Source organism: Heloderma suspectum, chromosome 5, assembly GCF_057233095.1.
Source record: "Heloderma suspectum isolate Gila_16-S chromosome 5, 16-S_ref, whole genome shotgun sequence".
In the NCBI taxonomy this organism is placed as follows: Eukaryota; Metazoa; Chordata; class Lepidosauria; order Squamata; family Helodermatidae; genus Heloderma; species Heloderma suspectum.
In genome coordinates, this window is record NC_139462.1 from 201,165,568 (window position 1) to 201,191,076 (window position 25,509).

Genomic DNA, 25,509 nt, shown 5'->3' on the forward strand with positions numbered 1-25,509 from the left:
TTTAAGCATTTACGTCAGTGGTGTCTTATACCATATGAGATCAAGAGGATATATAATTTGATTCATGATAAATGTTGGAGGTGTGGTGGGCAAGATGCAGACTACATGCATATTTTTTGGCACTTAAATAAAATCAAAGCATATTGAACTTTGATTCTGCATCATATTGAATTTATAACAGATTATAAAATATCAATGGATCTGTTCAGGGTGCTTCTGAGTTATCTAAAATGGTGTGTAGAAATCTTTGATGGTTGTCAATTTGTTGACTGCAACTAAAATCTCTATTGCGTCATATTGGAGAGTATTGCCCCTCCATTGTCCAATTGGTTTTTGAGGATATAGGGTGTTGATATTACGGTGAAAATGACTTATGATATAAATGAAAGAGATAATCAAATGTTTGAGAATAGGTTTATTGAAAAATGGAGCATGTTCATTGCATTTTGGAATGATAAATCCCAGGGTAGCATCATCCATATTAGTTATTTTCAGTATTCTCAATTTATGTAGTATAATTTCTGTATCTGGGTTACTTTTGAGGACTGGGGACTCCTGGAGCAGTATTAAAAGTGGCTTGCGGGGGTGCAGCTAGAAGGGAAATTTGCAATCCCCTTGTGAATGTCTAGAAGCACTTTAAGGCATAATCCTATGCATGGTTAGACAGAAAACATGCATAGGTCTGCGCCCTTAGGCATCTTATAGAGCTCTTCGGATCCTGGGCCATGACTGCTACTTTTTGTCAGGTTATGTTGTATGGGAGATGTACTTGCCGCCGCATCTTCGGTACTTGGGAACTATGATATTTAAAATTATTATTCATAATTATTTTCTGTTTGTCTTGTATTGGTTCTTTCATTTTAGTTACTTTTACTGTGTTGTATATGCTCATATTTGCAGATGTAAGGTAATAAGGTCTAACCTGGACATGTTTCTTGTGACATGTTTCAAAAGCATACATTTCAGCAGGAATGAGTTTTTGGAGACATCGCTGACAGACAGCATTAGGATTTATTAAATAGAAATGTCTTGATTAAATGTAAGGGTATGTCAGTATGTGCACTTCCTCTAATTGCTGCAATCTGATGCTTGCAAAACTGACAGCTGGTAACTTGTTGATACATTAGTGAATGTGTTTTGTACTTTATACTTTCCTATTAGTTTAAATTAAAAAAGACATTTAAAGTGTTTCATTCACTTAAGTGGCAATTTTAACTTCTTACAAATATAGAATTAGATTTGGCTTTTCTCATGTTTTTAAAATGTTACGGCTTCAGTGTTTCTGAATTGAAATAATAACGTACCCTTTTGGAGTACAGTTAGTTTGTGGTCTAACTGCCTCTCTCTCCTTCCTCTTTCTCAATTCAATATTGTTAGACTTACACAAGCACTACCAACAACTCTATGACAGGCTCATTGAAGAGACTGGAAGATACTGCGGTGGCTCGCTTTACAAATGCAAATTTCCAGGAAGTCTCTGCCCATGCTTCAAGTGGCAAAGATGTTTCAGAGACCAGAGGCTCAGAGAGCAAAGGGAAGAAGTCAGCAGGTCATAATTCAGGTCAGAGGGGAAGAAAGCCTGGTGCTGGAAGGACTCCTGGAGCTACAGTGTCACCAGCTTCTACTTTTCAACAAGGTATTATTCAAGAATACTATATTACTTCCATGTTTGCTAACTGTTAAATAGGTTAAAAGCTTTGTAAATTTAGATACTATATATTTCATATTTTGTATTTGAATAATACAATAGCTCCATCATATGCTAATTTAGTTGAGAGAAAATGGTTGGGAACAGTAGTACAGCAGGGAAACTCATGCAAGTTTTCTTGATAAATAAATAAAATGGAGGAATTATTTGAATGTACAGTTATGGTGAGCAGAATAGTGTTCAGTGGAAAACTGAATTGTTTTTCTGCTTTCCAGGAATCTTTTTATAGCTGTAAAATGTAAACATGTGAGTCTGTGAATGTAGTTCTTGTTTTCATTTGAATTTTCCCGCTGTTATTTATTTACTTACTTACAATATTTATATACCACTCCACATCAAAGATTTAGGAGTAGTGAACAACAAGATAAAAGAATAAAAGACCATATTAAAACAATTAAAACATTTTAATTACATTTAATGAATTGGGTTTTTTAAAATGTGGACCAAACTTCTCATATTACTTCGCTTAATAACAGAATGTCTACAATCAATGGTTGTTTAAATTCTGATATATTAATATTATACACCATATTCTACTCTTGTTGCTTCTCTATTGTTACACAATTCTCTGTTCAGATGTCATTTTCCAATCCAGCAAACCATGATTTGGAGGACTGAGGTTGTGCTGTGGACTTTTGGACTTCCTTCCCCCGCTCTTGTGCATTGAAAACTCTCTATTTCTTGGTTTCCTCTAGCCATAACTTGCTGTAGTATTTAATCAGGCAACTAGGATTAGTGCTAATGCAGCCTTGTAAAAAAAGCCTCCCAAAGCTACTTGCCTGCATACTTTTTTTACTAGCCTGTTGAGAGATGTCAGAGAAGGGACAGAGAGCTGTATTTCTATGCTGGGAGCAGAGGATGGGCCTTCCATCCTCTAGCAATCCACTTGGTTTCTAAGCTGGGAGCATGGGGGCGGGGATGGATCACTCCATCCCTCCTCCACCAGTCCACTCACTCGCCTGCTTGCAGTTCCTGTTTGCCTGTGGCAACCAAGCAAGTGCTTAAATTCAAGGCTGCAACTTCCAAACCATCATTTTCAAACCACAGTTTTAAAGAATTGCTTGGAATGTATCACTAGTTGTCTAGTTCAGATGTCATGGCAAACAGGAGAAGATGAGGTACCCAGGCATCTCTGATACTCCAAGTCATTGTTTGGAGAATCATCTGAACTAAGCCAAAAAAAGTCAGTTCTGTATAGCAGAATATTATATCATCTGTTGTAATTATGATAGTCACTAATTCTACAACAGACTACTTTAACAAAAAGGCTATGTCATATTTGCTGGTTATTAAGTGTTAATGCTTGATGGCAAATTATATATTTAGGGCACAAATATGGCTGGCTGGGGAATGCTGGGAGATATAGGCCATTTTTCTGTCTAAACATGCATAGGATTTTGCCCTTAGCAACCTAAGTACCTCTGGGGAATTGTTTAATTACAGACATTTGTGAATGCTAAGTTACGCTTGGTGTTTAAATTGAATGTCAACGTATCTATGGCATGTATTCCACACATGCACAGGCCTAAATCCAAAGTACCGTTAGCAGAAGAAATGGCTGTGCTTGCAGCGCTCCACTGCCTTTTCCCATTGCACAAGCGATTGTGCAAGCACTAGCAGACCACTTTGTAAATGTAAGATCTGTAAGCGGCTCCACAACTGCTTGCGTAAGTGGTTGTGCAAACGGAACATCATTGCGTAGTTTGGAACTTGGTTTCTGCTAGCATGGCATCATTTCCATTAGCAGAATGACACCATTGGATACAACCCACAGAACAGCTTCTCAGAGAATATAGGGGGCTGCTGGAAGGGCGTGGGGAATTAATGAATCCCAATATGTGGCACTTTGAATCCTGGCCTATGTGTTCAGAGTAAGATAATATACTTTCCATAGATTCTTTTTTGTAAATTTAATTGATTGTGTATCACCATAAATATTAGAATTATTTGAAGCTTTGCATAGTTTAGTTTACTCTAATTGATATTTAAACTGCCCATTCCCTTTGCTTATTTTAACATCTTTACTGTGTGTGTGTATGCTTATTTTAAAATATGTATTTTGTGTGCATGTGTATGTTGGTGCCGCATGGCGCCAACGTTATCTTTTCAGAAAAGACTTTTCTCAGGCATTTGGCAGCATGTGATGAGTTTTAATTGATCCTGGATTTGTTTTATGGTTTGGCTGATTGCTCGAAGTTGTTTTTAGATATATGTTGTCTTTGTGTATACTGTCTGTTTGTGTGTCTCTTATATTTTTAAATTTTGCATATTGTATTTTTAACGTTTTAACCTTTGTAAACCGCCCAGAGAGCTTCAGCTATGGGGCAGTATAGAAATGTAATAAAGAAAGAAAGAAAGAAAGAAAGAAAGAAAGAAAGAAAGAAAGAAAGTATGTATGTATAGGCATTGCATAACATGAAAGGTGGCTTTAGACATAACATTCCTATGCAATATATGCGATTACTTCCTCTTCTACAACCTGTCATTTAGAGATTAACCAAGTAATATCATACACCCTCTTATTTGCTTCAGCACACTCGCTTGCTATTTGAACTGATCTCAGTGACTGCTCCATAACTTTGGAAGGCCTACATTTGGAGCCTGAGTAGAGGAATCTTTCTGAAGCCTTTATAATCCTGTGTGAAGTTGGGTACAAGTGAAGGTGTAGGATGTGACTTCAAACTTGTTTCCATCTTTTTAAATTGGCCATAGTTTTGCCTATTTGAAAAACTATTGTTGCCTGTTCTAAGCTTCTGGAGAGCAGGCCATCTGTCAATGGCGGATAACATGTTTTTCAGACAGTCCTAGATTCAGTCTCTGACATCTCCGGTTGCAAGCATTTCAGGTTGCAGAGCTAGGAAAGACCTAGGCCCAACCTTGGACAACTGCTACTAGTCAGAGTAGATAGAAAATACTGGATTTGATAGACCAGTGGTCTGACTTTGAATGTAAGGCACCTTCATATGTTCAAGAGGACTGGAAATAATGAATAATTATAGTGTGTACTCTGCTCAAAATATACAAAAAACCCTTTTCTGATAGCTGGAAATAATGAAAGATTTTACATATATTATCCATTTTATATACAGAGCAAGATAAGATGGCTTGAAGTGGCAAGCATAAGATGAGAACACGATGCTCATCACAGTGCAATTCTATGCATGTTTACTTAGAAGTAAGTTCCACTGTTCAGTGGACTATAATCCTATAGGGGTAGCCAACCTGGTGTCCTTTAGATTATTTGGACTACAACTCCCATAAGCCCAGGCAGCATGGCCAGTGGTCAAAGATCATGGGAGTTGTACCCAAAACAACTGGAGGGCACCAAATTGCCTGACCCTGCTACATACACTTACCTGGCAATAAGGTAAATAGGACTTACTTTTGAGTTTACATGTATAGGATTGCATGAAGTATATTTGATATAAAATATTGAATGTTTTGTATACGTAAGTATATAGAACAATAATGTATAGGTCTATAAATGAAATGTGAATAGGCACTTCTTTTTAGTATTTTCTGTAACATTTGCCCTTAACATACATAAAAAGTACATCAGAACATAAGAAGAGGCAGGCTGGAGTAGACCAAGGGTCCATCTAGTCCAGCATTCTGTTCACACAGTGGCCAACCAAGCTGTTGACAGAAACCCATAAGCAGGGCATAAATGCAACAGCACCCTCCTGCCCATGTTCCCCAGCAACTGGTATACATAGGCATACTGTCTCTGATACTGGAGGTAGCATATAGCCGTCAGGACTAGTAGCCATTGATAGCCTTTTCCTCCAGGAGTGTAGTATAGGTACAAGTATGTAGTATAGGAACAGATTAGGGCTGGGATGAAGATAGAAGGATTACAGTTTAAATAAGAAAAGGCTAGACATATAATACAGCTATCCCTGGCCCTTTCCCTCTCTATAGTGGCCTATTATTCTTGTTCTGCTGGATGCTAACCTATATTTTGGGAGCGTACTGGGTATACTAGTACTGGGTATACCAGGGTTTCTACTACCCTGGTTAGCAGTTATTTTTACTGGCAGTCTCCTTTGAGTATGGGGTAAAAGGCTATGTCAGCTCTCTTTATGGTCTGCTGACAGGCTTAGCCCCACCTACTTTCCCTACTGTTATTTTCCTCTGTGCTACCTGAAATAGGTAGGAAAAGTTCAGGGAACAGAGGCTTTCTTGTTACCCCAGTGCATCCCAGGATTTATCTCCTTTATGATCACTTTCCTGGGGAGGCAGAAAATACTTCAGTAAGGAAGGGTCCTTTTTCTTACTGATGCATCCTAGTCTTCATATGCCTTTCCACAACCTACCCTAGAGGGAGGGAAGAGACTAGAATGCATCGGTGAGAAAAGTGTCTCTCTCCAGTTACTCATGCATTTATTTCAAGCTGTTTTAAGAAGATTAAAAGGGAGAGAAGGGTTTGGCAGCTGTGAAGTCAGATGGTTCCCCTTAGGATGCTTGATTTAGCAGCTACGTTTTAGCCTCTGGACTACTAGTTGCCAATCCCTACTCTACCAGTCTGGGTTCTTTTCTGTCAGTGTACAAATGTATGTGCAGTTCCTTGAAGTACAAAATAAAGAGATTACCAGTGCAAGGAGTTTGACTCACTGACCTTTAAGTACCTCCCAAACCTCTCCTCTTTTTATAGTTTTATTCATAAGCTTCATTACTGAGACCATTTGAAACATATACAAAGTATTTAAAAGTAGGATTCACTCATGAGTATTGTAGGAAGATTTTTTTTATCCCATTAGAAAGTTTTATGATGAGCTTTTAGTTCTTTTTTAGGGGTTTTTCATTAAAATACTTTTACTGATACTAGTGGAACTACTAATTTAAAGGGAAAAAATGGTTCAGTTGGCATTATATTTTCTGGGAAATGTTTAGTTCATATACATTTGCTAAGAGGAATGCGTGAAGTAGTATTCTACTTTTGTTTGGATCCTGATCTTTGTGCCCAGGGCAGGGAAGGGTAAAGTTAGGTTGTACTGCCTGTTCCCACTTTCCTAGAGTTATCCTGACATCTTTCTTTCACATCTGTTCTGCCCAGGGCAACAGTAGCTGAGAGATTATAATTTTGGAGCATTTTCATTGGCAAGATATCTTAAAGCAATGTATACTTTAGCATCAGTATTACAATACAGAGTGCTAAGAACATCTATTTTACTTTTGTGGCTTTGTTGTTCTTCAGTCGTTCAGTCATGTTCGACTCTTCGTGACCCCATGGACCATAGCACGCCAGGCCTTCCTTTCCTGCGCTCTCTCCCGGAGCGTGCTCAAGTCCATATTCATTGCATCAGTGATGATATCTAGCCATCTCATCCTCTGCCATCCCCTTCTCCATTTGCCTTCAGTCTTTCCCAGCATCAGGGTCTTTTCCAGAGAGTTTTCTCTTCGTATTAGGTGGCCAAAATATTTGAGCTTCAGCTTCAGGGTCTGTCCTTCCAATGAGCAGTCAGGGTTGATTTCCTTTAGGATGGACTGATTTGACCTCCTTGCAGTCCAGGGGACTCGTAAGAGTCTTCTCCAGCACCACAGTTCGAAAGCATCAATTCTTTGGCGCTCAGCCTTCCTTATAGTCCAGCTCTCACAGCCATACGTTACTGCTGGGAAAACCATAGCTTTGACTTTTGTGACTACTTAGGCTTTATTCAGCTTGCCAGTGGAATTCCTCCAAATTGTAATTTCTCATCCATTATTGCTCTGGGCAACAAAGATGTGAAAGAAATGAAGTCTGGGGACTAGGCATTGTGCCCTTAATCTACCCCTCTTATATGCCCCTCTCCTGTTTTTCCTAGATAGCACAAAGATCAGAACCAAATTCATGTTCAAAATGCCAGCAAAACCTTGTTTTTACAGTATTTTATTACACCTTTGCTAACAGATTACAAAATTTTATTTTAAACCCCCCCCCCCCTTCTCCCTTTCTTCAGGCAGTTTTTTGGGAACTCCCAGCAGTACAAAGTCTTCCTCTGGAAGTTCAGTTCAATCTCCCCAGGACTTCTTGAGTTTTACAGACTCGGATCTACGTAATGACAGCTATACTCATTCCCAGCAGACATTGTCAACCAAAGATGTACATAAAGGAGAGATTGGAAGCCAGGAAGGGGGTGTGAATTGTTTTACTTCCTTAATTGGTCTTCCTTCAACCTCAACTGTTGCCTCCCAGCCTAATATTTTTGACAGCTCACCTGGAGAGTTGGGTAATTCAAGCCTTACATCAACAGGATACAAGCGTGTTCAATCCTCTGGGACAGAAGATGAGACCGTAAAGGAAAAGAAACGGAAAGGAAATAAGCAGTGTAAACATGGGCCTGGTAGGCCCAAAGGAAATAAAAGTCAAGAGAATATTTCCCACCTATCAGTCTGTTCTGCCTCCCCAACATCATCTGTGGCATCTGCTGCAGGAAGCGTAGCAAGCTCTAATTTGCAGAAATCTCCAACATTGCTTAGGAATGGAAGTCTACAAAGTCTCAGTGTTGGTTCATCTCCTGTTGGTTCAGGTAGGCACTTGTCTTATTTTAGAAAGCACAGTTTTGAATATAGTTTCACTTTATTGTCTAACAGTGTCACTTTTGTGATTAAGTCTAAGTTAATGCCTCCTAAGCTAGCTATCTTCAAAACAGAAAAACTATAATTTTCAAATAGTTTATGAATTAAAATTGAAGCGTGCTTAGTTGTCTCTAGTATCTTTGCTGTTATTCACCCACTGCATTACCTCACTTTACATTAGGGCCATTTGTTTATTGCCAAAATGCAGCTAGCCAAAGGGGGAGGGGCAGTTGGTACTTTCCACAAGTGACTGCCTAAGGGAGCAATCCTATGCAGATAGATAGTCATCTCCGAATTATCCAGTGCATGGCAGGAGGAGTGCAGAGGGGATCATCTCCTTCATGCTCCAGCCACCCTGCATTTGCAGCTAGACAGCCGATTTTGGCTGTGTAGCCATGAGACGTTGGAGTGTGGGGCTGGGAGGCCAGACGACACATAGGAAGTGTTGTACTGGTACTTATGAACTCCCTGCCCCGCCCCGAGGAATGCCCCATTTCACCCTTACAAGCACGGAGTGTGGGGACGATCCACGCCGCCTATGGAGTGGGGCGGTTCTCCCGGGAACAACTTCGGAGTGCAGGCTCGGAAACCGACCAATCCTATGGCTGTTTAGCCATTTCTAGTGGCCATAGGATTGCACCCTAATTGTATCTTTTGTCAAAGCAAAATTCCTAGTCAGTCAGATTTTGCAAAACCAGTACTGGTGGTATAAATCATACAAATTACACATATTATGCACGTTAGCCATCAGATCAGTTTGAGATGTTATATAATTACATTGTTTTCTCTAAATACTCTTAGTTATTAAGCATCATGGGCTAACCAGTTGTTGAGATTATACATATAATATTGTTTGAATTATTGTCTGTTGATGGGAAGTCCTAATAAATAAAAACTGATCAACATGGTCTACTTTCAGAATTAGTAAAAGAGGGAATAATTTACTTTGACAGTGCTAGCCATGCTAGCTTAAATACTTTGACTCAACTGCAGAATGTTCCAAATACGAAGGGCCTTTAGTGAACCATAAGTAGAGGAGGGCAAGCTTTTTACCTTGAATGCTCGAAACTCTTTCACATCTTATAGTTTTAGATGTGGATCAAATGCAACACCAAAACATGGTTTGGCACTGTGGGAATAACTCCTGTGTTCCCCACCTCCCCTCATACTATCTGGTTCAGTTAGTTTCTTCTTCTTTACTGCAATCTATGGTCTTTGCTTGCCATTCAGTTAGAACTATAAACCAGCATCAAACCATGATTTGCAATCCTAGCTTGGGGAACAAGACAAAATGGAGTCCACTGCTTGGATTTGCAATCCTAGCTTAGGGAGCAAGACAAAATGGAGTCCACTGCTTGTTTTGCCATAAAGTGCCCTGTGTGACCACTGTCTCAGCCTAACCCATGGGAAACATGCTGCCCCCAACTCACCTCGATTTAAGAAAAAACTAACATGGAGCACCAAAAGGGTCAAGCTAAATTTAACCCTTTTAGCACTACTGAGAGCTATGGAACAGTTTGCCATCAAATTTTGGTGGCAAATTGGCGGTCTTTTAATGTTTGTTTATTTTTTCTCCCAGTGCAGTTTGGGGGGTGGAAATGGCCCCCAGTCCTCCCATAGTTGCCCACCCTCGCTTAACCCATCTCACATGGTTGCTGTGAGAATAAAATGGGGTAGAGGAGGAAATGCCATATACACTGCCTTGAGCTCCTTGGAGGAAAGGCCAGATATACATGAAATAAATATATAAAGTGGTGGTAAACTAATTAAAATAGAATATGTGAGGGAAGAGAAAGGAGCATGCAAGGACAAGGTTTGTTCCTATATCATCAAGCCATGGTTTGGCATTATGTCTGAATCGAGCCTTGGACTTTTTAAAATACAAAGCTAATATTTGCTAAACCTTCACAGCCTTGACAGCTTAGAAACATTCATTTTAAAGCTGGAATTGTCATAAATCTGACTAGTATGCTGACTGGTTTTCTGTTTAACTGCATACAGTGATCAACAGAGCAACGGTGATTGACTAAACTAGTGTCCTTGCCTTATGTGCTATGATGTAAACTTGACATGATATTAACCTATTCCCTGTTGGCAGGGGCGTTGCTAGGTTTTAAAAGATCCGGGCCACAGGCCCATAACACAAATTTGCGCATATATATATATATATATATATATATATCTGAGTCTAAGCGCAACTCTTATCTTTATATATATATATGTGTGTGTGTGTGTGTGTGTGGTGTGTGCTTCCATGTGTGTATAGATTACTTGCATACATACATACATAAGTGTGCACTGACACCCCCCCACACACACTTCAACTCAGACCCCGATTCAGCGTTTTGGAAAACATACCACTTCTGCTTGGGCCAGTTTGTAGTTGGACTTCTTCAGCTTAGCACCAAACCTGAGTAAAGGTTTGGAAAAATGAGGCTTTATGCTTCCTGCTGACTACCATGGGAACTTAGAAAAAGAACTGTAACTTTTTACTCTTGGTCAGAACTGGATAATAATTTCAGGCATAGTATAGAATCATAGAATCACAGAATAGTAGGGTTGGAAGGAGCCTATAAGACCATCAAGTCCAACCCCCTGCTCAATGCAGGAATCCAAGTCAAAGCATCCCTGGCAGGTGGCTGTCCAGCTTCATCTTGAATGTGTCCAGTGTGGGAGAGCCCACTACCTCCCTAGGTAATTGGTTCCATTGTCGTATTGCTCTAACAGTCAGGAACTTTCTCCTGATGTTCAGCCGGAATCTGGTGTCCTGTCAGTTGAGCCCATGATTCCGTGTCCTGCACTCTGGGATGATCGAGAAGAGATCCTGGCCTTCCTTTCTCTGACAATGTTTCAAGTACTTGAAGAGCACTATCATATCTCTGCTCAGTCTTCTCTTCTCAAGGCTAATCATGCCCAGTTCTTTCAGTCTCTCTTCATAGGGCTTTGTTTCCAGTCCCCTGATCATCTTCACTGCCCTCCTCTGAACCTTCTCCAGCTTATCTGCATCCTTCTTAAAGTGCGGTACCCAGAACTGGACAGAGTACTGAAGATGAGGCCTAACCAGTGCTGAGTAGAGGGGAACTAGTACTTCACGAGATTTGGAAGCTATATTTCTGTTAATGCAGCTCAAAATAGCGTTTGTCTTTTTTGCAGCCAATCACATTGTTGGCTCATATTCAGCTTGTGATCTACAACAATTCCAAGATCCTTCTCACTTGCAGTATTGTTGAGCCAAGTATCCCCCATCTTGTAACTGCACTTTTAGTTTCTTTTTCCTAGGTGCAGAACTTGGCATTTTTCTCTATTAAATGTCATTCTGTTGTTTTCTGCCCAGCGCTCCAGTCTATCCAGATCATTTTGAATTTTGTTTCTGTCTTCCAGGGTATTAGCTATCCTGCCCAATTTTGTGTCATCTGCAAATTTGATCAGCATTCCCTGCACCTCCTCCTCCAAGTCATTAATTAAAATGTTGAAGAGAACTGGACTGAGCCCTGTGGTAGCCCGCTCGTTACCTCTCCCCAGTTTGAGAAGATCCCATTGATAAGCACTCTTTGAGTCCGATTCTGTAGCCAACTGTGGATCCAACGGATCGTTTTTTCATCTAGCCCACTTTGAGCTAGTTTGCTCATCAGGATATCATGGGGCACTTTGTCGAAAGTTTTGCTGAAGTTGAGGTATATTATGTCCACAGCATTCCCACAGTCCACAAAGGAGGTTACCTGATCAAAAAATGAGATCAGATTCATCTGGCAGGATTTGTTCTTGACAAATCCATGTTGGCTTCGAGTAATCACTGCATTGTTTTCAAGGCGCTTATAGACTGATTGCTTTATCATCTGCTCCAGAATTTTCCCAGGGATTGATGTCAGACTGACTGGTCTGTAGTTCCCAGGTTCCTCCTTTTTACCCTTTTTGAAGATAGGAACAACATTAGCCCTCCTCCAGTCATCTGGCAGTTCACCCATCCTCCATGATTTCTCAAAGATAATAAGACAGTGGTTTTGAGAGTTCAGTTCCTTTATTACTCTAGGATGCAGTTCATCTGGCCCTGGAGATTTGAACTCATTCAAAGCAATTAGGTGTTCCTTGACCAAATTCGTATCAATCTCAAGCTGCAATCCTGCTCCTTCAGCCTGTACTTTGCCTTTGCCAGGGGGGTCATAGGCCCTCTTTTGGGAGAAGACTGAGCCAAAGTAGGAATTGAGCACTTCTGCCTTTTCTTTGTCATCTGTTATCATTTTGCCATCCTCATTTAATAGCAGAACCACCATTCCTTTCCTCTGTCTTTTACTATGCATGTATCTGAAGAAAGCCTTTTTGTTGCTTCTAGCATCCCTCGCTAACCTCAGCTCGTTCTCAGCTTTAGCCTTCCTGACGCCATCCCTGCAATTCTGTGCTACCTGCCTGTACTCTTCCTTTGTTGCTTGTCCTTCCTTCCACTTCCTATATGTGTGCTTTTTTGTTTTCAGGTCATCTTTAAGCTTTTTGTGAAGCCACATTGGCTTTTTCTGTTGTCTTCCACCTTTTCTTCTTGTTGGAATTGTTTATAATTGTGCCTTTAGAATTTCCTTTTTTAAAAACTCCCACCCATCTTGGACTCCTTTTCTGATTAGAGTCGTTTGCCATGGGACTTCACTTATCATTGTTCCGAATTTATTAAAATTGACTTTCCTGAAATCCAGGGTACGCATTTGGCTACACTTGGCTTTTGCTTCCGTTAGAACCAAGAACTCAAGTAAAACTTGTCACTTTCCCCCAGAGTTCCGTAACTGCTACTTTATCCACGAAGTCATCTCTGTTGGTTAGGATCAAGTCAAGGATACCCAATCGTCTAGTTCCTTCCTCAGCTTTCTGTAGGAGGAAGTTATCAGCAACACAAGTCAGGAGTTTTTTGGAGGGGCCATGTTTTGCAGAATTTGTCTCCCAACAAATATCGGGGAAATTTAAGTCCCCCATTACCACTACGTCCCTCTTCTGTGAAACATTGGCAGGTTGCTTTTCAAAAGTTTCATCCTCGTCATCTCCTTGATTGGGTAGCCAGTAGTAGACTCCGACCACCACGTTCCTTTTATTCTTTGCTCCATTTATTTTAACCGAGATGCTCTCGATGGGGCTACCAAGCTCCTCCTCCTGTTTTTCTGTGCAGAGATATGTATTTTTAACATATAGTGCAACTCCACATCCCTTTCTGTTCCTCCTGTTCTTTTTGAACAAGTTATATCCTTCAGTTGCTGTATTTCAGTCATGAAAGTCATCCCACCAAGTTTCAGTTACACCTATCAAGTCATAATTTCCCTCCTGTATTAAAAGTTCAAGTTTGTTCTGTTTGTTTCCCATACGCTGGGCATTAGTATATAGACATTGAAGACCATATGCTTCATAGTCTGGCTTTCTTCCTACATGTGTCTGAAGACTATTATTGGGTGTTATTAGAGCTGTTCTCTCCGTTGCGGTGCATGAGCCTTTGTCCATTGTTACCCCCAACTTTACGTCTTCCTTCCCCGTAGGATTCCGTTTAAAGCCCTTCTGATAAAGTGGTCAAACACATTCATCCCAGCCTTTGTGAGGTGCAACCCATTCCTTGCCAACAGGCCATTTTCCAGGAAGTATAGCCCGTGGTCCCAGAATCCAAATCTCTTGCATTGGCACCACCTTCGTAGCCAGTCATTCACCCGGAGTATTTTTCTTTCCCTTTCTATCCCTCTTCTAACTACTGGAAGGATGGATGAGAAAACTATCTGGGCACCAAAGTTCTTGAGTTTCCTTCCCAAAGCTTCAAAGTCTGGCGTGATTTCTTCGTAGCTCAACTTGGCATTACCATTTGTTCCCACATGGATGAGAAGAAAGGGATACCTGTCAGTGGGCTTTATGAGTGCAGGCAACCCTTCAGTCACGTCTCTAATCCATCCTCCTCGGAGACAGCATACCTGGCGAGTCCACAGGTCTTTAAGACATGCTTGAGTTTTGATCCCACACAGCAAGGAGTCTCCCACTACTAGTACTCTTCTGTTCTTGTTGTCGTAGGCCTTGGTTTCATCGCCTCTGTTTGCCTGACCTTCAGCCTCTTGCTCGCTCTCATGCAGGTTCTCCTTTAATTCTTCCTCTGCAGTCTGGCCTCTACTCTCATCCTCAAGTACCTGAAAACGGTTTCATAGTTCCAGTGCTTCTACTGGTGCAGAGTAGGTCTTCTGCCCCTAACTGTCACCCTTTTCCAAGGAGTATCCTCTGCTTCATTTTTTCCTCACCTCAGCATTTCACTCTTCTTCCTCAACTTGCTGTTGCTCTTCTAGCTTCTGTTCTTCTCTTTGCTGCTGTAGTTCCACTGTTCTGTCCACGAACTCTTCATGTTCTCTTACTCCCTGGAGGGTTGACACTCGCCACTCCAGTCCTCTTACTTTTTCTTCCACCAGCATGATCAACTTGCAGTTGTTGCATGTGTAGGCCATGTTGATCTCAGGTAAGAAAACAAGCATTGCACAGACCTTGCATGTCACCACCACTGAAGAGTATTTTCCATCCATAGTCTCTATTCACTTTATGTTTCTAGCTTTCTGAATGTACTGGAATAGCCTGTGCTTTGTCCTCTATTCGCTGGAGATGAACAACAGAGTCCCACTGGTATGGAAGTGCATGTTACGAGAAAGAGAAATTGAAAGCAAAATTTGTTAGGGACCTCCCCCTTGACTTCCCCTGCTGAACTCCTGTTTGCTCTCCCTGTTCGCTTGTTCTGATTGCTCACTCTGTCAAGCTTGCTTACTTGTATAGCCCCTAGACCAGCTGGAGCAGCTTCCTCTGCTCTGCTCTGCTCTGCTTGGCTCATCTAGGAGGCAGGAAACAGACTAGTAGCCCCCTAGAAGGGGATTCCACCTGCCCAATGTTGGAAAAAATAGGTGCAGGGTTTATATTTTGATTTTCTTTTAAAGGGAACTGCCAATAACATTTTCATTACTTGGAAGGATTGGATTAAAAAATGCAGGATTCATTGCCCCATCAGAGGAGATCATGTCTGCCAAATTTCAGAATGACAGCCACAAAGATTTTTGTGCAAGGGTGGCCTTGACATTTTGAGGTCTCCAAAAGAGGATATACTTATCTCTCTATTTTCCTTGTGGACCATTCTGAAAATTACAGACAGCCTAGAGTTGTCCCTAAGTAAGAAACCAGCAAAGTTTCAGAAGGATAGGTGCAGCAGTTCATGTGGAAGGGGGGTGATTTGGGGGAGGGAGTATTTTACTTTTCCTTCCCTTCACCCCTTCTCCAATAGTTTTGGGGTAATTTGTATGAAAATACACAGGTCATTAGGGGTGTCCCCCAGGCAAGAAACCTACAGAGTTTCTGAAGGATATACGTGCATGCAAATTTAGAATGACTAGAATTTATTTACATTTCACCAATGTTAGCAGCAGGGCAGCATGGGTGGGAAGGTGCTATTGTACTCCTGTCCTGCTTGTGGGTTTTCCATGGGCATCTGGTTGGCTACTGTGTGAACAGAATGTTGGACTAGATGGACCTTGGTCTGATGGAGCATGGCTCTTTTTATGTTCTTAAATACAGAGTGCCTCTGAGCTTATGCAGAATGCTTTTCTTTCACCACTGAGTACTTACATTCTCCCCCTACCAGTTCTATTCCCCTCCATGCAATCACCCCTCCTCATTCTACCATCATCCAGGAACTCTTCGTAAAAACAGATGTCTTGTTTTGTGCAACTCTCCTCTACCTCCTTGTTATTATGCACAACCTATCATTGTATCCTCCTCCCCATAACTTCATTTGTGCCAGGACTTCACCAGGATTCAGCCAATGAGTCTGTTTTCAAAACTAGGGCTATGTTACGGAGCATGTACTAAGTGCCTTTCCCTCACCACTGAAGCTAGGGATGGGCAGAACCCCTACCTTTTGTTCTGGGGGGGGTGCTCCGCGGCGGTGAGGTGATCCATCCCTCCCCCTGGAATCCTCTTCGGCAGGTGCCGTTCCACGGAGCCGGCCACCGGCTCCGTATCGCTAGTGATACGGGCGGCCACCATTGCGATGCCATATTGGGCTGACTCCAGACGCAGGTGGCGTCCACTACGCCATTTGCAGCCGTAAAGCTCTTAGATTGGCATAGCAGACGCCATTTGCGGCCGTAAAGCCCTTGTGTTGTTTATTCGTTCAGTCGCTTCCAACTCTTCGTGACTTCATGGACCAACCCACGCCAGAGCTTCCTGTCGGCCGTCGCCACCCCCAGCTGCCCTAACGTCGAGCCTGTCACCTCCAAAATATCATCTATCCATCTTGCCCTTGGTCAGCCCCTCTTTCTTTTGCCTTCCACTTTCCCTCGCATCAGCATCTTCTCCAGGGTAACCTGTCTTCTCATGATGTGGCCAAAGTACTTCAGTTTTGCCTTTAATATCATTTCCACAAGTGAGCAGTCTGGCTTTATTTCCTGGAGTATGGACTGGTTTGATCTTCTTGTAGTCCAAGGCACTCTCAGAATTTTCCTCCAGCACCACAGTTCAAAAGCATCTATCTTCCTTCGCTCAGCCTTCCTTATGGTCCAGCTCTCGCACCCGTAGGTTACTATGGGGAATACCATTGCTTGAACTATGCGGACCTTTGTTGTCAGTGTGATGTCTCTGCTCTTCACTATTTTATCAAGATTTGTCATTGCTCTCCTCCCAAGAAGTAACCGTCTTCTGATTTCCTGGCTGCAGTCAGCATCTGCAGTAATCTTTGCACCTAGAAAGACAAAGTCTGTCACTGCCTCCACGTTTTCTCCCTCTATTTGTCAGTTATCAATCAAGCTGGTTGCCATAATCTTGGAGGTTTTTTTAGGTTTAACTGCAACCCAGTTTTGCACTTTCTTCTTTCACCTTCGTCATAAGGTTCTTCAGCTCCTCCTCACTTTCAGCCATCAAAGTGGTGTCATCTGCATATCTGAGATTGTTAATGTTTCTTCCAGCGATTTTAACTCCAGCCTTGGATTCATCAAGCCCAGCACATCGCATGATGTGTTCTGCCTACAGGTTGAATAGGTAGAGTGAGAGTATACAACCCTGCTGTACTCCTTTCCCAATCTTAAACCAGTCCGTTGTTCCCTGGTCTGTTCTTACCGTTGCTACTTGGTCGTTATACAGATTCCTCAGGAGGCAGACAAGATGACTTGGTATCCCATACCACCAAGAACTTGCCACAATTTGTTATAATCCACACAGTCAAAGGCTTTAGAATAGTCAATAAAACAGAAATAGATGTTTTTCTGAAACTCCCTGGCTTTCTCCATTATCCAGCGGATAGTGGCAATTTGGTCTCTAGTTCCTCTGCCTTTTCTAAACCCAGCTTGTACAGCTGGCAATTCTCGTTCCATGAATTGCTGGAGTCTACTGTTCAAGATCTTATGCATCACCTTACTGGCATGTGAAATAAGTGCCACTGTTGGATAGTTTGAACATTCTTTGGTGCTTCCCTTTTTTGGTATGGGGATATCAGTTGTTTTTTTCCCAATCTGGTGGCCATTCTTGTGTTTTCCAAATTTGCTGGCATATGGCATGCATCACTTTGACAGCATCATCTTGCAAGATCTTAAACAGTTCAGCTGGGATACTATCGTCTCCTGCTGCCTTGTTATTAGCAATGCTTCTTAAGGCCCATTCAAACTCACTCTTCAGGATGTCTGGCTCTAACTCACTGACCACACCGTTAAATCTATCCCTGATATTATTATCCTTCCTATACAGATCTTCCGTATATTCTTGCCACCTTTTCTTGATCTCTTCTGCTTCTGTTACATCCTTGCCATCTTTGTTTTTGATCACACCCATTTTTGCCTGGAATTTACCTCTGATGTTTCTAATTTTCTGGAAGAGGTCTCTTGTCCTTCCTATTCTATTATCTTCTTCCACTTCCGTGCATTGCTTGTTTAAAAATAATTCCTTATCTCTTCTGGCTAACCTCTGGAATTTTGCATTTAATTGGGCATATCTCCCCCTATCACTGTTGCCTTTTGCTTTCCTTCTTTCTTGGGCAACTCCCAGTGTCTCAGCAGACAGCCATCTTGCCTTCTTGGTTTTCTTTTTCTTTGGGACATTTTTTTTGCCGCCTCCTGAACAATGTTGCGAACTTCTGTCCATAGTTCTTCCAGGACCCTATCTACTAAATCTAGTCCCTTAAATCTATTCTTCACCTCCACTTCATATTCATTAGGAATATTAGTGAGCTCATATCTAACTGATCTGTGGGTCTTCCCTATTCTCTTTAATCTGATTCTAAATTGTGCAATAAGAAGTTCGTGATCTGAACTACAGTCAGCTCCAAGTCTTGTTTTTACTGACTGTATAGATGTCCGCCACCTTTGGCTACAAAGGATGTAGTCAGTCTGATTTCGGTGTCAACCGTCTGGTGAAGTCCATGTATAAAGTCGTCTCTTAGGTTGTTGGAAGAGAGTGTTTGTTATGCACAGTGAGTTGTCTTGGCAAAATTCTATCAGCCTATGTCCCGCTTCATTTTGTTCTCCCAGACCATGCTTGCCTGTAATTCCAGGTGTCATTTGACTACCCATCTTAGCATTCCATTCTCCTGTAATGAAAATAACATCTCTTTTTGGCATATTATCCAGTAGTGCTGCAGATCCTCATAGAACTGATCTACTTCTGCTTCTTCAGCATCTGTGGTTGTGGCATATATTTGGATCACTGTGATGTTAAATGGCTTACCCTGAATTCAAATTGAGATCATTCTATCGTTTTTTGGATTGTATCCAAGCACTGCTTTAGCCACTTTATTATTAATTATGAAGGCTACTCCATTTCCTCTGTGGTCCTCTTGTCCACTGTAGTAGATCTGGTGGTCATCTGATGTGAAATGGCCCATTCCAGTCCATTCCAGTTCACGGACACCCAGAATGTCTATATTTAATCTTGACATCTCCACAATAACCACCTCCAATTTGTCCTGGCTCATAGATCTTACATTCCAGGTTCCTATGGTGTGTTGATCTTTAGAACATTGGATTCATTGTTCACCACCAGCACCGTCGGCCGCTAGCCATCCTTTCGGCTTTGAGCTAGCTGCGTCATCACATCTGGGGCTAGTTGAACTTATCCTTCGTTCCTCCCCCGCATTTAGCTTAACCCAAGAGCTTTACGGTCGCAAATGGTGTAGGGGACGCCATTTGCATCCGGAGTCAGCCTCAGCCAGTGATACGGCATGGCGATGGCAGCTCTATCACTGGTGCTCCGGAGCTGCCGGCGGGGAGGATCCGGCCAGCAAGGATTCCACAGGGAGGCGGAGGTAAGGGTTCCTTTCCGCCATGGACTCCAAATCTGGCCTCATTGGGGTCCATGGCGGAATTCTCCAACATCCCTAACTGAAGCTAGAGTTCATGCAAAATTAAAAACAACAACACACAAATGACAAAGCATGCCTAGGACTGAGCTGAAAGGGTAGTCAATTCATTAGACAGAATTGGGTAGGCACTATATTAAGTCTGCAGTGCCATGCTCACAACTCAGGACTTATTTCTGAGTAAACATGCAGAACATCAAGAATACCTCCCTGCAAAAATAACTTGTACTAGAGTCCTATGCACACTTTCCTGAGGGTAAACCTCAGTAAACATAATGGGCCTCTAAGTAGGTATAGATAGGATTGTATAAATGAGCAGTATTTATCTCCCCTCCACTTATAAAACAAACCAAAAACTATTTTTATTAAAGCTTTATATTGATAGGAACATAGGAAACTGCCTTATACTGAGTCAGAGCCTGGGTCCACCTAGCCCAGTATTGTTGACACGGACTGGCAGCAGCGGGTCTCCAGAGTTTCAGGCAGGATTCCTTCCTAGCCCTACCTGGAGATGCTGGGGGTTGAACCTGGGACCTTCTGCATGCCAAGCAGGTGCTCTGCCACTGAGCCACAGCCCTTACTATTGCTGTAAGCAACTGACAAATAAAACAGCCCCACGCTTGTTTCTCTGCAACCATGTGAACCCATTTTTCTCAAAGAGTTGAGTGAGAAGGAGACAAACCAACCGCTTGTCTGTTTGTATAAAGTCAAATACAGTTCAGAACTTCTCTTGCCCACTGAAGAGAATTCACTTTAAGAATTCCCCAAAATATGCTCTGGGTGGAATAAAGAAGAGAAAGAAAGAACAGGATAGGGGAGGGAAGAAGAAAAGAAGAAAGTTGACTGGAAATGCGTGCGGGGGTGGGGTGGGGGGTAGAGAGAATTCCCTAAGCCAAGTGGCTCCTTTCAGAGAGGTAGTACTTCAGAGGAATTTAGGAAGCTGTGGAGGGTTTGTAAGGACTGGACGTACTTAAATTAACTTTATGAGGTGAGGTGGCTGAGGGCTTTTTCTAGCTTTTTTAAAACTATGGAATCTATTTAAAAGCCTCAGCAATTCCTTGATCATGATGCCACATAGCCCTAACCCTCCTTTTGGAATAATTTGGAGAAATTAAATTATTTAGAAATTAAATTATTTAGGAGAAATTAAAGGGGGGGGGGAGAAGTTTATGGAAGCTGATTGGATCCTTTGCTGTACTGAAGCTGCTACACTTCTGCACAAGGCAAAAGTTCCAGTTTGGGGCAGTAAAATCAGATGCTGTGTGAAATACCAGTATTTCACATGGAGCTCTTTCCTCACTTCCTTCTCCCTCTTCCAAATTTCATTTCAAGCAAGCTCCCAACAGCGGGCATGTAAGAGCAGAAAGGTAGAGGGAGAGAGGTTTTATGCACCTCAAAAAAACCCTATAACAGAGATTAGGGATAGTGACCTCCTAATGGTCACCTTAAACACCTTCTGATTAGGATCTCTAATCCCTTGTGTGGCTTGAGAGTTTTTACTTTTTTAGTCTTTGAGAAAAGCAAATTTTATATATGGCTAGGACAAAAGCCACTAGGCCTAACTTTCTGAAATTTGGCAAATTCAGTCAGCCCTATAGGGGCTGCCAGGTCCCCATACTCTATGCACTTACGTTGAAGCACAAAAAATGACAGTTCTTTGCTTTGACAGATTTTCTTGAAAGTAGTAAATTTTAATGTGACTAGCTCAAATTCCACTGGACCTAACTGCCTGAAATTGTACAGGTTCAACCAGCCCAATGGGGGCTACCAGGTCTCCAAATTTCATGTATTTATCATGCAAACTAAAAATGTTATGGCCGTTTCTGTTTTCCAATGCAAGACAATGGGGAAATGTAAAAAAATGGCAATTAGGATAGCTCAAAAGTTCCGGAGCACAGCTAAAAAAATATCTGGGGCCTGTGCCCAGGTAGGCCTTATATTAACAACCCCCTTGCCTGTAGGCCTTTTAAGTAGGGTGAAATCAAATGTATGCATTCTTAGGGAAGCCATGTAAATTACCTTCTGCTTAAAAGCCCTGCACATCTTGTATAATTAACCACAGTTTAATGTTAAATCTTAACAAGGCATCTTAACAAGATTTTAACCACAGTTTGTCTGGGTTTGGACATTACAATAAGCTGCAGTTAATTAAACTGAAGTGAAAGCTTCCGAATTTTTCCATGTGGCTGTAGCAGAGAAGCAGTGGGAGTGTGCAAGCCCAATGCTAAACCATGGTTTAGTGTTATATGCGAATCAGGCCACTGTAGAAGGATCAAGCCATGAGGAAATGGCTCCCATGCCAGTGTTTGAGCGAGGAGGGGGATCAGAGCAAAATCAAAAACTTTAGACATCAAATACTCTAAAATGTTTTGTAGGCTTTGTTTGTGCTCTGTGTTATGAGATTTCTAGCTGCAATAGCTGATTATCTGAGATGTATTCAAAGTATTTCTTACTGTGCTACTCAACCAAAAACATTCCCGGAGTGACTTACATGCAGTCAGTAAAATAAGACTGTCTCTGTCCTCAGGCCTACAATCTAAAAAGACGTGACACACAAGAAAAAAGGGAGGGAAGAAGAAAAAATGTCTTTTAGCAGGGCTGGTGGAATGGCTCTGTTTCCCTTCTCATCTCCCTCTGTACAGCTTGCTGGAATGGCTGGTGGTGGTGACAATTGAGAGAGGAGGAGCGTTCATGGGGGTGGTGTTGTCGCAGAGCTGGTGGATTGGCTCTGCTTCTCTCATCTCCCTGTGTCACAGTCTGCTGGTTCATTGTATGTATTCAGGTTGGTAAAGTTTAGTTGTATGCTTAGGGTCAAATGAGTCAAACTGTTCTGTTCAGTTCCTAGGGCTTCCAAATAAGCAGATAGTAATGATCATTTAAGTAGATTTTTAGGTTGTACTGTAATTCTTAAGAACTTCCAACTTTCATGAGTTTTCTTTGAAGTTGGATAGATTAATATTGCAAATAATCATTATGTATTCCTAATCTATAAGAAATACACAATTTCCAGTGGGGCATGATAGGATTTATATGGAACATTTAAAGGTTACTCTCTTTTATGGTTGGTATCTTGTATCTTGTATCTTAATATGGTTGGCATATATTGCTCCTTATTGTAGTGATACGCAACAGAATACTTTGTAGACTCCTAGGTGGCACAGACCTGTTTAAAAAAAACACAAACAACTAATGAAACTCTGTAAAGCATTATGTGGTGGTGTATAAATAGAATCATAGAACAGTAGGGTTAGAAGGGGCCTATAAGACCATCGAGTCCAACCCCCAAATCATATAAATCATTGATAGCTCTAATATGGGCCTACCTGTGCTGTTAGTAAAGTTTTAAACCATCCGAGGCTTGAAGAATTCATAGGTGTTCATTTAAATCATTCATTGAAGTAGATCTCAATGACTCTTGGTCTAGATTTGGTCCAAATTTTCAGTTTGGATGAATAACACAACCTGTTGCTACTGATTTGAATACTGTATGCCATAATTCGAAAGGATGAAAGATTTAAGAGACTAAATATTCTGTGTCTGTCCCTCTATTATGGGACTCACCACCATTTTAGATTTGCCAAAGTCCAACAGTTGGAAGTGTTATAATACCTGGCTGTTTGTGCTGGCATTTGGGGCTCAGGATTGAATCAGGAAAGAGTGGTGAAATATCTGAAATTCCTGTTTGGTTTTGTATGTTTCATTTGCTACAGGCCATGAACCCTTGGGATAGAGTGGACTAGAAATCTAAATAAATGCTATATTTAGATTAGAGAGAACTAGAGTAAAGGGACAACATCTTGTCTATTCTAATAGAACATTGAATTATTGATACAACTAATAATAATATTGTGTCATCAGTTTGCATAGTGTTTAGCAGAAGGGGCAACTATTACTTTCTGTGCTGAGACTAGAAGAAGAGGAATAGGTTTAAAATGTAGTCACCTGTTGAACTGTAGGATCTGTGCAACACTGGACAAGCAGTTTAGGGAGGTTTCTTGGAAGCATTCAGTGAAAGACTGGGCAAATATTTGTCAGGTTTATTTTAGGTATACGGTTGCCATGAATCGGGGGGGGGGGGGGAGAGAGAGAGAGAGAAATGTACTATCTGCAAGACAAATAATCTAGCAAGAACTTGATAATTCCATAGTGCCTAATAACATCTCCATACCCATGCTTTCCTCCTGATGGTTTTGAAAGTAACTTGCAAAAGAGATTATAATTGATGTGATATATATGTTCAGTTTGCTAGTCATGCCATTAGGAAAAATGCTTACCCACAGTTTCAAAATGTTGCAAGAGAATCCAATGGCAGAGACAGACTGGCTGTGTTCATATGACCGGGTTTGCACATAACACCAAGGATTTAGTGTATGTGCAAAAACTGGAACAGATCTTCATGAAGCCAGATGCATGTGTCTCCCCCTCTGCCCTTCTTCTCCCACATGACTAGAGGATTCCTGCTGAGTTTAGTTTCATTTCCATGAAAGCTGGCTTTTTGTACATTTGAACCAGAGATGGTGATTTAGAATAAACCCTGGTTAGTTAAACAAACGAGCAAAACAATCCAGGGTTTAAAGTTGACTTGTTTTGAAACTAACCGGGGGTCTGTTTTAAACCACAATCTCTACTCAAAAGGCCGGCTTTCACAAAAAGTGAAACTAAACTCTGCTGGAGTCCAGTTGCCCACACAGGAGGAGGAAAAGGGAGACTGCAAGAACCAGAGGCTTGCTTGGGCTCATTCCAGCTTGTTCACATAGTGCTAAAGTTTGGCATAGCGTTATGTATGAACCAGGACCATGTTTAAATTGGTTTGTGAGTCTCCGCATCTGGTCTTAATCCCACTTTGTTTCAGTTCTCTGCCCCAGAGATGCTTGGCTACAAAAATGTGAAGGAAGAGCGGTTACAGAACAAAACTGCTTGCTGGCGCTATTCTAGATCTTGCCCTCTCTTCTCATTCTGCCTGGCAATAGGCTTCTTTCCCCGCCAACCTCCTCACTGATAAGGCCTCCTTCTCCAGCTGCCCGCTAAGTCTGCAACACCCTTGCAAGGAGAAAAAAAAATTAAGGGGACCACAGAAAATGCTAGTATCTGTCCAGGATACATGCAGCATCTCCACATGCAAGTACTGTACCAGCACCTTTCCCTCCACCCCCCACCCCTCCTGTTGAACAGGACTCTCCCTTGGAAAGAGATCAACCGGAGAATGAGGAAGAACCATATCTTGGGATGGGGAGACAGAAATAGCAGAAGGTGATAATTGAGTCTTATGGGTATGTTAAGTTGCTGCAGTGGTACACTTGTAAACAAAAAAATTCACAACACTTTATTCAGTGTTCATAAGATCACCTTGGTTCTCCTGTATATTCCTGCAACATGCTGTATTATCAGTGATTTTTATTGTTTCTACTGTTACAGTATAAAGTCACATTTTTTCCTGCACCTTATTGTGGTTTACTTGAATATACTTTATTTTTTAATAGTACTGTACTATACCAGATACTTACTAGTCATGTGATAGTTACTTTGTGACTGTTTTGCACTTGTGTGGAAAATAAAGTTAAAAATACTGTTTTGAAAAATGCAGCTGTAAGAAATGATTCAACACTGTCCCTCCACAGAAACAGATAACAGTAACTTGGTACCTCATTTCAAGGTCAACATATTTTGTTAAGAAAATGCCTATTTAAAAACAGAAAATAAAACAAAACCCATCAGTTAGTGTTTTGTCCCTCTGCCACTTTCTGTTAGGGATTGCTAGAAATGCTCAGGCCTGAGAACCCCGAATCCAGATGCTTGGCAGGAGTCAACCATATGAGGAACAAATGAAGCTCAGAAGACAAGAATCAATGAGAGAAGGACTGCTCTAGAAAGAGCATGAAGAAACCCCCCACTGTTGAGAGTATGACCTGCCTGCTCTTGC

The 25,509-nt window shown here is 41.5% G+C and overlaps 1 protein-coding gene across 12 annotated transcripts in view; it reads left to right on the forward strand.

Annotated features, from left to right (window-relative positions):
- The window catches only part of MLLT10 (MLLT10 histone lysine methyltransferase DOT1L cofactor), a 173,438-nt gene that overhangs the window by 75,774 nt on the left and 72,155 nt on the right, over positions 1-25,509 (forward strand). For all 12 annotated transcript variants that reach the window (XR_014792417.1, XM_084859032.1, XM_084859028.1 and 9 more), the window contains 2 exons: positions 1,378-1,636; positions 7,648-8,217. Coding sequence is in view for 11 of the 12 variants with exons in the window: in XM_084859032.1 (XP_084715158.1) it covers positions 1,378-1,636; positions 7,648-8,217 (829 nt within the window). In the remaining variant the exon portion in view is untranslated. The remainder of the gene's footprint in view (positions 1-1,377; positions 1,637-7,647; positions 8,218-25,509) is intronic.